The sequence below is a fragment of the Drosophila serrata genome, unplaced genomic scaffold (assembly GCF_035046125.1).
Source record: "Drosophila serrata isolate PLE 108 unplaced genomic scaffold, ASM3504612v1 contig_184, whole genome shotgun sequence".
NCBI classification, from domain to species: Eukaryota; Metazoa; Arthropoda; class Insecta; order Diptera; family Drosophilidae; genus Drosophila; species Drosophila serrata.
In genome coordinates, this window is record NW_028257082.1 from 5289058 (window position 1) to 5302131 (window position 13074).

Here is a 13074-nt window from a genome sequence, read left to right on the forward strand (position 1 = left end):
CAAATGAGGCGTGCCCAATGTTGACAATGAATATTAACCTTGAAGTGATGTCTTCCAGCCGGTTTTTGCCTGGCCAAGGTCATCGGATCCCAAGGATATTGGTGGAGATGGTGCGATGAGATGCTCGTCGATAATTGCCATGGTCTCTGCTAATGGAATTGCCGTGAGTGTCATTCACGTTGATGTGTGTAATCGATTTCGATTGGGGTTTTATTCAATGGAATAGAGTTCATATATTTTATTTATATTTAAAAGAAGAAAACTGTGAAATAACTAAGGTTTAGTTTCTGGGTCTTAAATAAAAGGTAGTTGTTTCCCACATTTCAATACTCGCTCACGTGCTATCGATGGGTTTTTTGGGTTCACATGCCGAAAATATCCATTCCCAGTCGCTTCGTGGCGATTTCCCAATGCATTTTTCGCTATTTTGTCTGAGAGTTTGCACCTCGACATTAACCAGTTACCATAAAGAGCTGGGATACGGATTCAGAGTTGGATTCAGACGACTGGTAACCCAGTTTTAATAATCACGAAGTGGAAGTTAGTGCGCGGTGATTACCTTTTGCATTCGCTAGATTTTTCAATATTTTTTTTTGTGCTGCACGAAAGGCAGTTGGTTTGGCTTGACTGACATATCGCATCGCACAAATCGCAAATTAAGTCGAAATTTAATAATTTCGAAGCCCAAACACTGGCTCCATAAACTATTTAATTTCGCTCTTGAGAAAAACACTACACTTGAAAAAACTACATTGAACAATTACTGTTTCGCTTTACGTCCAAAGTTCTCGCCATCCTCAAGAGTCTCGGGCAGGGGCATACCTCGGGTCTCCGGCAGGAACAGAGTTCCCAGAATAGCTAGCACGGAGAAGATTCCAAAGATGACCGGAGCAATCCAATTGCCGTACGCCTTAAGGTCGCAGATGAGTGGGGCCAGGATGGATCCTATTCGACCCACCATCGAACACAGGCCCACGCCATTGGAGCGTACAACCGTGGGAAAGAGCTCTCCGCCGTACAGATACACATTGGGGAAACTCATCGAGGCTCCAAAGAGTCCAAGGGCAGCGCAGACCACCTGAGCTATGGTACCCAGCTCAAAGAGGGCGGCGAGTAAGAACAGACCCACCGCACTTATGGAACTTGAGAGGATGAGCGTCCATTTGCGACCCAAATACTTGGTCAACACAACACAGAGACATGTGCCCGGAATGCCCACGAAGGCTGCGATCATATTGTTCACAAAGATATTGCCACCCAGCACGGCCACGTATTGAGCGGTACCATAGTAGACCATACATGTCACCAGCCAATCGTTGGCCATGAAAATGGTCTTCAACCGGAGATATGGTGTCCGGAACAAGTCACACATATTGGCTTTTTTGGCCTGTTGTTGGGCATCCTTCAGGGCATATGCAGCCTCGATCTCCGGTCGTATGGTCTCCGTAGGAGCATTGTTGCAACGTGCGATCTTCTCCAGGATCTTAATGGATTTATCCAAACGTCCAGTGGTATAAAGCCAACGCGGTGACTCCGGCACTAGCCAGATGTATATCACAAATACAACAGAAAAAATGGTGATGGAAAATTGAAACCAACGCCAATCACGAATAAAATACGCAAACACAGACAGAGAGCCGTGGCCAATACCGAAAGGTATCTGATACAAAATGGCTATCATCTCCCGCCTCTTAGGCCCAACGATCTCCATGAGCAGCACAAAACTGTAAGAAGAATTTAAGAGATTATAGGAATTACTTAAAAGACTGTGGATATGGAAAGTGCACCCACCTGGTGGTCATGGTTCCACCCGTGGCAAAGGCCACCAAAAACCGAAAGAGGCAGTAAAACCAGTAAAAGGGCGACAAGCAGACAATAAGACCGGTGAACAGTTGCATATAACAACAGGTTAAAAAGGCGGGACGTCTTCCATAACTCGGGAAATATTATTTTTATTATTATTAAATTATATTTTTTAAATCAAATACTTACCGATCTGCCATCATGCCAAATCCCATGCTCCCCAGCATAATGCCCATCATGACAATGGATTGCGACAGGCTCACCAGAGTCTTGAGATCACATATCAGATCCCATTCAGTGACAATGGTCGATTTGAAGACACTTGTGTCATATTCAACCTTTTTGCAATCCTTGCTACATGCATCTGTAACATTTTCCGTCTTGCAGGATACAGGTGTGGGGGCAGCTAGGAAAATGTGACCCAAAGTGTGCCACCCAGTGCCGAATTTGGAGAGCAGGATGAGGAAGAAAAACAGAAACTGGTAACGTCGAAAGTCACCAATCTGTGAGATGATCGGATCTGCAGTCTTTTCCACCGGTTTCACTTCCTTATCGGCCATGGTTAAGCTTTAAAAATTCAGGAGTTATTACATTTAAAAGGGCAATTTACTAGTTTTTTTACGAGTGTAGGTGGTCTGCTACAGTTTACTGTGGGTGGACTTTCTCAAATATTTGCCGTTGAACACATCGAGAGCGGTGCGGCTCAGTGCAGACTGGCGTGAAAAATATGGAACTCGGTAACGGTGGAGATAGTGATTTCATTTGCAAACCAAAAACCGATCAGTAGAAACCAGTTTTTTAGCCAAACAGAGAGGGAGAGAGAGAGAGAGAGAGCCAAGCGGCGTGACACCTTGAGCTGGATCAATGGAAGTTGGAGTTGGACTTAGTGAGGAGCATTAGCACTTGGCTACGGATGCACCAGCGATCCATGATGGCATTTGGTGGAAAACGGGAGTACGGCCAAAAGGCCACAAGACTGGGGCCAACAAAAAACTCTTACTCTTTAGCTCTTTTAAGTAGGTAAATGAAGCCGGCTGTCTGGTTAATTGGAGGAGGTAGGTGCGCCCGCGTTTGCTCCCTGCCATCTAGACGGTAGATTAAGCCATTGTCTGCTGGCAGATAGCGCGACCCGAGTCCCAGTTACCCATTGAGATGGCTTAATTAAGGAGTCACCAATGGCCCAGAGTGAAAGTTGAAAGAGTTGGGAGAGTCCGGAGAGTTGGCTAAAAAGAGATTTGTGCTCCAAGATTCCGCGACGAGTTCCCACGGCAGCGACAACCTGTCTGGCGGCGCAGGTATTTTACTCGTATTTTTGCGCAATCGTCAGTGGCTGTGCAAAATGTCACAACAATTGCCAATAAATTATATATGCAAATTGGATGGCCAATCAATGGCAAACACACGCTCTCCGGGCAGCGTTATAATACGATCGCCAGATGATAAATCTAGCAAAAAAGTGCCCACGGGGGAGTAGAAATATCTCAGACAATGCAAGCTTTCGGCAAATGACTTTGTTTGGACACAAAATCACTATTCATATATATAGATTTCTTCCATACAGGTGCAGAAAATATATAATGCTTTGGCATTATATATACAATTTATTTGTATTTTATTACCTAACATAATTCCAATATTATTTCCATTTAAGCTTCTCAAAGTTGTACTTGAATATTGAATTTCGGTCTCTGCACAAGACTTTGTTCAAAAAGTATAGGAAACATATAAAAAGAAAACACAAACTGAGCGTGTTTAAGCATTTTAATTGCTTTGTTTTGCTAAGCTTATTCACACACAAATCAATGAATTGATTAAGTGATAAGACTTGCTGGTATTGATAAAGCTTCTCACCGAAGTAAACACAAGTCTACTAGTTGTTTTATATTATATATATTTAATAAATAACAGACTTGTCTGACTGTCAAATCAAATATTTAATCCTTAAGTTACTAAATATTAAAACAGAAGAGCTTTACATTTGTACATTTTTATAGTATATCTTTTTTCTATTTATAAACCTTTATACATATACATTTTTGTAATCCACAAACATATCACTGAAACTGCTTTGGAATTTTCCATGAGAAGTAAATGTTTTCCAAACAAGGAGAATTTATATTTTTTATAAACGATCTAAAAAACCCTAAGTTCGCTCTTTAAATGATAAATATCGGTATTATATTACCTTTGTTTTTACTTTTTACCTTTCCTATTTTTATAATTTGTTGATTTAAGTATGGGACTTTGTTTTCGATTTGAATTGTTCTGTGATTTAAATAAATATTACCCTATCGCGATAAATTTTTAAATTATATTTTAAATTCTTACCTTTATAGATTTATCACAACCACAAGGTATTAATTTTAGCTGCAGTTTCACTTATGGTTCATATACATTAAATTTGCAATTTCAATTTCATTCCGGTAATATTTGAATTTTCCATTGACCTGGAGGGGGGCTTGTCCGCTATCAATTTTGATTTATGTAATTTCAAAAGGTAAACAGGAATTTGTTCCCCATTCGTGATCTTGCACTTGAACGACGTCTGGAGGGCTTTGGAGCTCAACAATCAATGGGAGCGACTGGAAGCTGGAAGCTGGGAGAGCCGAGATGCCGATAAGAAAATGTGTACTTTACTCTCTGGCTGATAACTGGCGATCAACGGACGCCGCAACTGTGACAAAAACAATGCCAAATCTAATGAAGCAAAAACAGATAACACCGGTCTATTTCTGTTATCCTATGTTCCCTATTTGCCGCTTAGATAATCGTCTAGGTAAACATCTCAAATGTGTTACTTTAATGTCGGCTTCTGTATTGAAAAATAAAGCAAAGGTGTATTTGGTTTTATTAACTAATGGCGACATCTCTCCCTGATATCCAAAATCAAAATTTGGAATCAAATAAATGCCAAACATAATCACGCAGTGTTCATCAGTGAACCACGCGTTCGCCAAATGTCTTGTTAATATTTTGTTTAAACATATTTCTTGATATAAAAAAAAAAAACAAAATATTGATTTATTTAGTGGCTAGCGAGGCGTTAATTGTGGTTAATCCTTTTAATCTCATGCTGCCTTTAACAATTTTTCCATAAATAACTTTTTGTTTAGGTTTCATTTTAGAGCTTGATAAATAATAAATGTGTGAAATATATTTAATTAGATAAAAAACAACCATTCAGAGCATTCATGATCAGAGGTGGAAATTGGTTTAAAAGAAGGTGATTCATTATTCAATAAATATACCTATTATTATTTCCTGTTTACAACTTGCATTTATTCAAATCTGACTGCAAAAACCTTTTCAGTGTTTATAAACATATTTTTTAAACCATTTTAAATATTGATTTCTTATATATTCCTATAGAATTTCGTTGATTTTTCGTTAAATGGCGTTCAAACCATATTGATTCCAATATTTGTGTCCTGGCCATTTTCCACTGAACTGGCGTACAACCACAAAAACTAAATCCAATTAAAGAGCCCGCTTAATATTTACATTTGCTGCCCTGACAAGTGGCCTAAGCCGATTTCAGTGTCCTGAATGGCCGCCAAACTGTGTGCTGGGACTGTTTAGGCCAGATATTTGCGGGACTGGAACTGGATGGGTTTCGGGGTATTTATGGCAACGGGGCAACGCTCCAATTAGCACACAAAAGGATTACAGGGTAAAATGCCAAAATTCTGCAGCTACTGATGTTGCTGTTGCTATTGCTATTGCCTTTGCTGCTGTTGAGCATTCGGCACTTGGCCCGGCCCAGCTTTTGGAGCTCTATGCGGTTTTTCCTCCATAATTGCTGACCGGGACTGAAGTGGACAGTGGTCGAGTGGCCCCTGGTCGTCGGATTGGGCCGGAATCCACTTGAGAGCTAGCGAGCAAATCAGGCAGCAGGCAGCAGTGAGCAGCATTTAATTTCCACAGCCAACGTCCTCATATCCCTCCTCATGCTCCTCGTCGCAATCAAAATATTTTATAGGTTGGCCATAAAGAAATTCATAAGGCGAACAGCAGCAGCAGCGGCAACTGCAACTCTGCCAATTCATACGAAAATTGCTAACTCAGCGCTCACATATATCATCTTTATGCGCGGCCACGCCCCTTTCAGCTCGTAGTAAATTGACAAATGCAGCGGGCCCAGTCTGTGAAGATGTCTTTGCCACTATTTAAGGTCTTTTACGAGGTTACACTCCCGGGGCGTGGTGAGGAGACTTGGCAAAATCCCTGGAAGCTGCAAGCAGCGAAATGAAAAAGCGCACCAAAAACTATGAGCAGCGCTTAGCGAAATAAAAATGCTTGTAATATGTAGTTAAAATCCAACTAAGGCGATTACGGAGTAGATAAAGTCGACCAACAGATGCTTTACCTCTTCGTTTCTTTAATTAAAAATAGTTTATTCCAGTAAATTCCTCCTACAATGTCTTACCTCTACTAAAATGACGTTTGGTTCCCTTGCAAGAGCTCACTTTACACCTGCCAAGTGTCTGTTTTCAACTGAGCAAAAATCAATATAGTGACCTTACTTTATATATGGAAAAGTGGAAAACACACCTTAACCTACCTGTTTTGCTTATCGAGCATCTGCCAGTCTGTTTTCGTTTTTTTTTTGCAATTAGCTACCTGTTCAATGCTAGGTAGAAAACTGCTAAACCTTTCCAACTGTTTGATAAAGATATACCAAGATAAGTTTGAATGAAATGCACGTATACTATGGTAAAGATATCAAGTATACAACTTAGACTTTAAATTAAGCAAAGTGCCTGATAGGTCGTTCATGCCTCTTTGGTTTGTATAGAGCATTCCCTAAGAGAAGAGGCAGCTAGAAACAAAGCGCCGCATCAACGCTTTTGGCCCTGGTCGCCTTGGCTTTTTACCCATGGCCCTTTTCCTCTCTAAATCCGCTTTGATTAAGTGCTCAGTCTTTTATGTGGAGATTTTTTAATCGTTACCTCGTCCCCTGCTGCCAGGGGACCAGCCTCCATTCGGAGTCCATTCCGGAGACCCAGACTAGAGTCCGAAGGGCGTGCATGTGACCATGCCCCGTAGATTAATCGCTAATCTGTCCCTGGAGGGCGTACTGACATTTTTAAAAACTGCGCAAAGATGCTGCTGCCTCATCCCCTGAACCATCTCTCGGCCAGTTGGAGTTGTCCCTGGCTTTTTCATTCCGTCACTCGTTGGACTCGCAGTTGGACTGGGATTCGCACCTCGTTGGTGCCCGGTGGTGCCCGATGGTGGTGCCCTTTTTGGCTTTATAAATAAATTAATAAATTTAAGCCGGCATTAATTGTTATGCAGCTCGGCCGGGCTGTAGATTAATGTTTTAATTTCGTTCGCCTAGCTTTCGATTAATTTATGCGCGCCCTGTTTGCAATTTGTATGCCGTTGTTTTCTGTTTTCTGCTTTTCATTTTGTATTTTTTTGAGTAATTTCCCATTGCCGAAGGCTCTGAAGTGCATTAACGTGGAATGCGGCTGCCGCTGCGGGTCTTTTGCTGAAATTGTTCATTTCGAAGGATAATAAAGAGCGGCGATATGTTGTGGCCCAGCCGGACCTCTTTCAATTTGCACTGGACGGACATCCTAATGTGTGTCGCATAAATCAGAGCCCACTGAGAGATCTGCTTTTCCTTGTGATTATCTGGGCAGGCAGGTTGCCGCTTTTGGGGATAAAGTGGTGTTTTTTTTTTTTTTGTGATTTGGATTAGGCTCCAGAAGCTGGTGAGAATGATGATGAGCGGCCTGACAACACTTGCCAGATTAATGGGAGAAGGGATAGTCCTCTCCTTGTGATTTTCCTTACTGCAAACGATCGTTTTTAGTTGCTCACTTAAGTCATTTGTACGAATATGTTTAGAACTTTAAGTTCAGTTGCTGTTTTGGAACTTCATAGCGTCACTGAAGAGTAGTTTTAATTATAATTTTAAGTTTTAGTTTTATATTTAAAGTACACATTTTTTTAATTGCAAATGGAGTTCAAGTAATGTAATCGTATAAAGACATCAACTGCTCATGATTTTGCTATATCCACATTAGGTTTCAATACTTAAAGATTAGTTGAAATGTTTTCTTTCTTTCTGTGACATTTTCTCTCTGACAAAATGTTGCTAAACCTTTAATTTATAATACTTGCATTGCGTCTATATATATATAAATTAAAATGTAAACTTTTAACTAAAGATTTCAGTTTTAAATACTTATTTTTCACCATTTCGCTGGCTTTGCCTTTAAGGGCTCTAATCAATTTCGGTGGCCAGCGGCCTCGGTGGCCAAGTGTGTTGCCTTTACCTGATTTACGCGTGACGGGCACGCAAATCGAGGCGTTTAATTTCCGCTGCCGACAGCCGCTCTCACCACAGGCTGTCAGTCAGCTGGGCAGCTGTCATAATACCGCTATGGGAAACCCTAGATATTGCGACTTGCGACCCTCGACCCTCGACCCACGAGCCACAACCCTTGATCCAAGACTCTCTCTTGGCTTGGCAAGGGGTTTCAGGCCACCAAGCAGACCAGAAGGTAAATAAACCCCTTGTCGGGGCCGCTGCTTTATGCATAATTAGGTTTTGCCAAGGCGCAACTTTGGACCGGTGCAAATATGTTGCAAACTTTTAATTTATGCCTAGCAGGAGCTGGAGCTGGAGCTGAGGCAGGATCAGCAACACTGGGCATCGGTTATATGTAGCATAGTTGGCCGTTCAGTTTGCTCTACATACTGCATAAGTAAACATATTTTAATTTGAGGTTGTGTTTACACGCTGCTCGGTGCCACGCTTCAAGTCACACAACACGGCAACGGCAACAGAAACAATAATAAGAACAGGACCAAGGGACAACAACAGGACAGCAGGACTAACAGCATTTGGAAGTCCAACAGACACCTGGCAACAACATTTTCAGGTTGTAAATACAAGTTTCATTTCTCTAGAGAAATATTACAAGAAAATTAAGTACACAAAGTAAAGCAAAGGTTTAAAGTTATGATTTCGCTTCGTAAAACTCTTTTTTTAAATGAAGTAAATTATCCCTTTTTTCATATTTTCAAAGAGTCCAAATTCTTGTTTTACAAGTGCATTATAAAAACCTTCACCTTGTGAAACAGTGTTACTTCCATTGAGGGAGGGGTTGTGGTGGTGGTGTTGGCCCAGCCGCATACGCATTCAGTGCATTATCGCCAGTGCCATATCAGACACAAACATAAATGCAAACAATAATATTTGCTTAAAATTGGCTCCGCCTGGACACAAGGGGGGTAGCTAACCGATATCGGCTTGGTGCGTTCCGTTCGAACGTTTCGATGGCGAAAGAAATAAGGGGCAACATGTGTTTTACATGCCAGGCTAGAACTGCAACAGGGGCTGGGCTACTGCTGTTTGCTGTTCAATCAGTCGTTCAGTTTATGGTACACTCCAACCCACCGATCCGCCCGATATATCCCACTATATATGTACATGCATATATGCTGCCTTCTGCAGCCCCCGAGTGCGCAACTTCACAGCCTTGTTTACTCTCCGACTTGTTTTCGCTGCTGTAGATGCACTTGAAAGAATTTGTAGATACAAAAAATCAAATCTGGTATTTAAATGTGTTAAAGTATTTTTTTAAAGTATGCAAATGTGTAAAGGTTGTGTAAATTTTAAGTATATCAAACACTTCACAACAAAACTGTTCAAAATACATTTTATACCTTAATTATATTTCAGTAAAAACGTATTTCATATTTCACTAAAGAGTAATTTTTGTTTCAGAAAAGTGTATTGCGTATACGCCGCGTGTGCCATTGCTGCCCATTTTTGCACCTGACATTTTTGCACCGCCTTTGCTTTGCCACTGCAGCAGAACTTTATGCAAATGCAGCCAAATATTGTAGACCGGTTCACTCTTTTTTCTTTCGTGACAGGAGGCCCCACCTTCTGTGGCAGAAAATGGACTAACATGGTCACACAAGCAACAAAGTATTCAGTTCAAATGCCAAGGCCCAGTGGCTTTTACTAAGTTACTTTTCATCTAAAATAAATAATATAAAGCCTTTACTTTGTGTGCATACCTCTGCATACCTATTTTGCGATAATTTGATTGAAATTTAATAATTACTTTACTAAACTTTGTAACTTGACTTTATTTTCGACACTCCACAAGAGTTTTCTCTTAGCATTTATTCAAAAAATGCAGTTAGTGCCATCTCGACTGCATTGATAAGAGGACAAACAGTGCGTGCCATGATGGTAATGCTTTCCACCAATGATTTAATCCCTTGGCCGTGCAAAATGCATTTTAATTACACGCCAGCGGCCATGGGAGTGCACTTTAGCATACTTAACAGGGCCACTTGGCGAGATTTTATGGCTCCGGGATCCACTCTGGATGCCGGGGCACTCTAACTATACTTTTCGGTTGCTGCTGCTGCTGCTGCTGCTACCGGATTTTAAAATGCGCATCATAAATGCATTCATTTGTGACACTTGATGTAATTTGTTAGTGCGGTAATTACATAAAAGTGCAATGGCCAAACAATCACACACTTAAAAGCCTTCCCCCTGGGAGGGGAGGCTGAAAGGCAAAAGGCGAACGACAAATGGCGGTTGCCGGATGCTAAGGGGAGGCGGTAAAATTGGGAGCACTTCCGGTGCATGCGTGTGTACGAAATCGCATTAAAATTAATGTAATTTACAACAATGACCATTAACTTAAATTAGCGATGAAATGCAGTGGCCGTTGCGGGTTGCGAAAAGGGGTATCCTGCACACATGTCCTTGCGGCATGTGTGGCATGCAGTCACGTGCATTTCGGCCAGTGTCCCATCGCTTTCGTTGTCTGGTCATTCGGCAGCAACATCCTTTTGTTTTCAAACAGGCGCCAAGGAAACAAATCATTTGCACACACACAGTGGACATACACACACCTACACTACCTCCTCCTACCCCCCAGTCGTTGCCATGGCCAACAAATTAACGACCATAAAGCGATTTTCAGCGAAGGGCGGAGGGCGCAAGGGGGCAGCAGGCGATGGTGGAAATTTACGAGCGCGACTGCCGCCCCAAAAATTATAGCGTACATAAATTGTTAAATGCGAAATCCTTTGATTTTAATTACGCTGAGAATTTTTATTGCCAGACATGCGGATGCGGATGCCGAAGTCGGACTTTTCCAGCTTTTCCAGCTTCCTGGCAGATACAACACCGCTCCTTTCCGCTTTGTTCTCCTTCGCCGGCCATCCAGCCAGCCAGCTAGCCAGGCAAATTAATTTTAATTGTGGTTTCGCTGATGTAATTAATTGCAAGTAACCTCGAACACTTGGAGAAAAATTGTGCTTAGATATTTGTGTTCTTCTATTACCTGGAAAGTGCAAGTTCTACTTGGGAAAAACACTTAAACAAGTTTCTGCTAACAGTTCAAGAATAAATTACCTTAAATAACTTAGCAATGTTAATGCAAATTTCATCTTTAAATCATAACTTTTTTCTGGGTGCAAAAGAAGGCGAAATGAAAGGAAATTCATCTAAAATATGCGGCGTGCTTGACGGCCTATCAAAACAAATCAAATGAAACGCATATTTCTGCTTCAATTAATGGAATTAATTGAAATTTAATGAACTTAATTGTTTATGCGGCTCCCAGTTACCTTTCTTTCCCACCTGGAGGCAACCAGGCAGGAAGGAAGGCAGGCAGCTCGTGGCTTACGCAAAAAAATATGCTAAACGGAACCAAAGGCAATGGCAGAAATGGCAAATGGCTGCCGAAAAATGGCGGCGAAATCAAAATCAAAGGCAGTGGCAAAGTACTCAAAGCATTTCCTGTGCTGAAAATTTAATAAAGTACCCACGAAGGCGCCGGGACAAAATGGCCACGCGCCTGTCAGCGATTCCCACAGGAATCCTACCCAGCATCCTGGCATTTATTTGTGCCTCCCGCCTCCCTTTTCAAATATATATAATCTTAAATATATATATTTCTCACCCCTCCTAAGCTTGAAGGCATTTTTCAATTTCTTGTGATTTTTAGAATGGCCCCGGCAAATGACAAAGTCTCAACATTTTAACAACGTATTATGGCTAAGCAGGATAATAACACTTGGACTTCCTTTCCGCTCTTGTATATGTGTGTGTGTTAGTGTGAGTGTGAGCAAGTGCAAACAAAGCTGAAATAAAGATACTTCCGGCCGTGACCAGTGACAAGCACTTTAGTTGCGGCCAACGGACAAAGGAATTGGAGACGGGACCCCAACGAAATTGTGTTGGGAATTTAGAGGATTTTCAGCTGAATTCCTGAAGATTTCAGACTAGCTTTTAAAGGATATTTATTATATTATAATATTATATTAAATATTAAGCTAAAATCTTTTACCATTAATTCTAGAATTTAATTTTTTTTTATATTTAAACCTAAGGCTTTTGTTTGGTATTGTTACTTTTCTAATAATTCTAGTGTTTATCTCTTGTCCCTTGAAAAATTCGAGGAATTTTAAGAGCGTCCTTCTAAGAGCCCTGCTCATTTTCTAATTTGTTATTATTTCGCCAAAGTTTATTGTTCGTCTGCTTTGTGCTTAACTTTTGTTTGGCTTAGCTGAATTCGTAGTGGACGCCAACTTGAGTTGGCTCGAACGTTTGTTTGAGTTGGCCCGTAGGTAGTGTGTGTTTTTGTGTGTTTTTTCCACTTTTCTTTTTTTTATGAGCTGCCACGAGGATGCAGGACTTTGCTGGTCAACACTACACAAATTGTTGATGTGACCGGGTCCCGTGTCCTTTGTGTTGTGTGTTTTGTGTGTGTTGTGCGTCGTCTTGTATGTGTGTTGTTTGTTGCTGGCCCGTTCATTGTGTTTGCGCCATAAATCGCTTCCGTTTATGTTTTAGAGCCACACAATGACCGGGCCCGCAGTGAAGAAAAATGCACGGGAGAAGCTGGCCAAGAGAGAGAGAGAGAGGAAATAGAGGAAAGAGGAGCCATCGTCCTGATCACAAGCGTAAACAATAAAGTTTAAAACAACTAAGCAAGATACAAAATGTTCTACGGAATTTCATTTCGTCCTGAAGGGATGCAGAGAGAGAAATTAGGATGAGTTCTATATTAGTAAACTAATTTCGTGAAATTAAGTTATTACTTTTAAGGATGGAATCTAGCTTTGGAAAGTCGAAGTTTTTATACCTCTAAATAGTTCACAACTAAGGCAAAAATTAATTAAATTAAATTGGAAAAGCTTTTCTGACTTAGTTTTTGAAAGGTTAATAAATCTGCATACTACATATACAGTTTTTAGACAAGTACATTTTTGTAAATT

At 41.0% G+C, this 13074-nt stretch overlaps 2 protein-coding genes across 3 annotated transcripts in view; both read right to left on the reverse strand.

The window, feature by feature from the left end:
* Positions 1-13074, reverse strand: part of LOC110181801 (dynein regulatory complex protein 8) — a 308724-nt gene that overhangs the window by 236262 nt on the left and 59388 nt on the right. The gene's annotated exons all lie outside the window — the stretch shown is intronic.
* On the reverse strand, positions 209-4673 carry LOC110191930 (organic cation transporter protein). Its single transcript, XM_020962945.2, has 4 exons — positions 4132-4673; positions 1993-2370; positions 1792-1935; positions 209-1724 (listed from the first exon to the last, which is right to left on the reverse strand). The coding sequence occupies exons 2-4, from the start codon at positions 2361-2363 to the stop codon at positions 761-763; spliced, it is 1479 nt and encodes a 492-aa protein (XP_020818604.2). The 5' UTR covers positions 2364-2370; positions 4132-4673; the 3' UTR covers positions 209-760.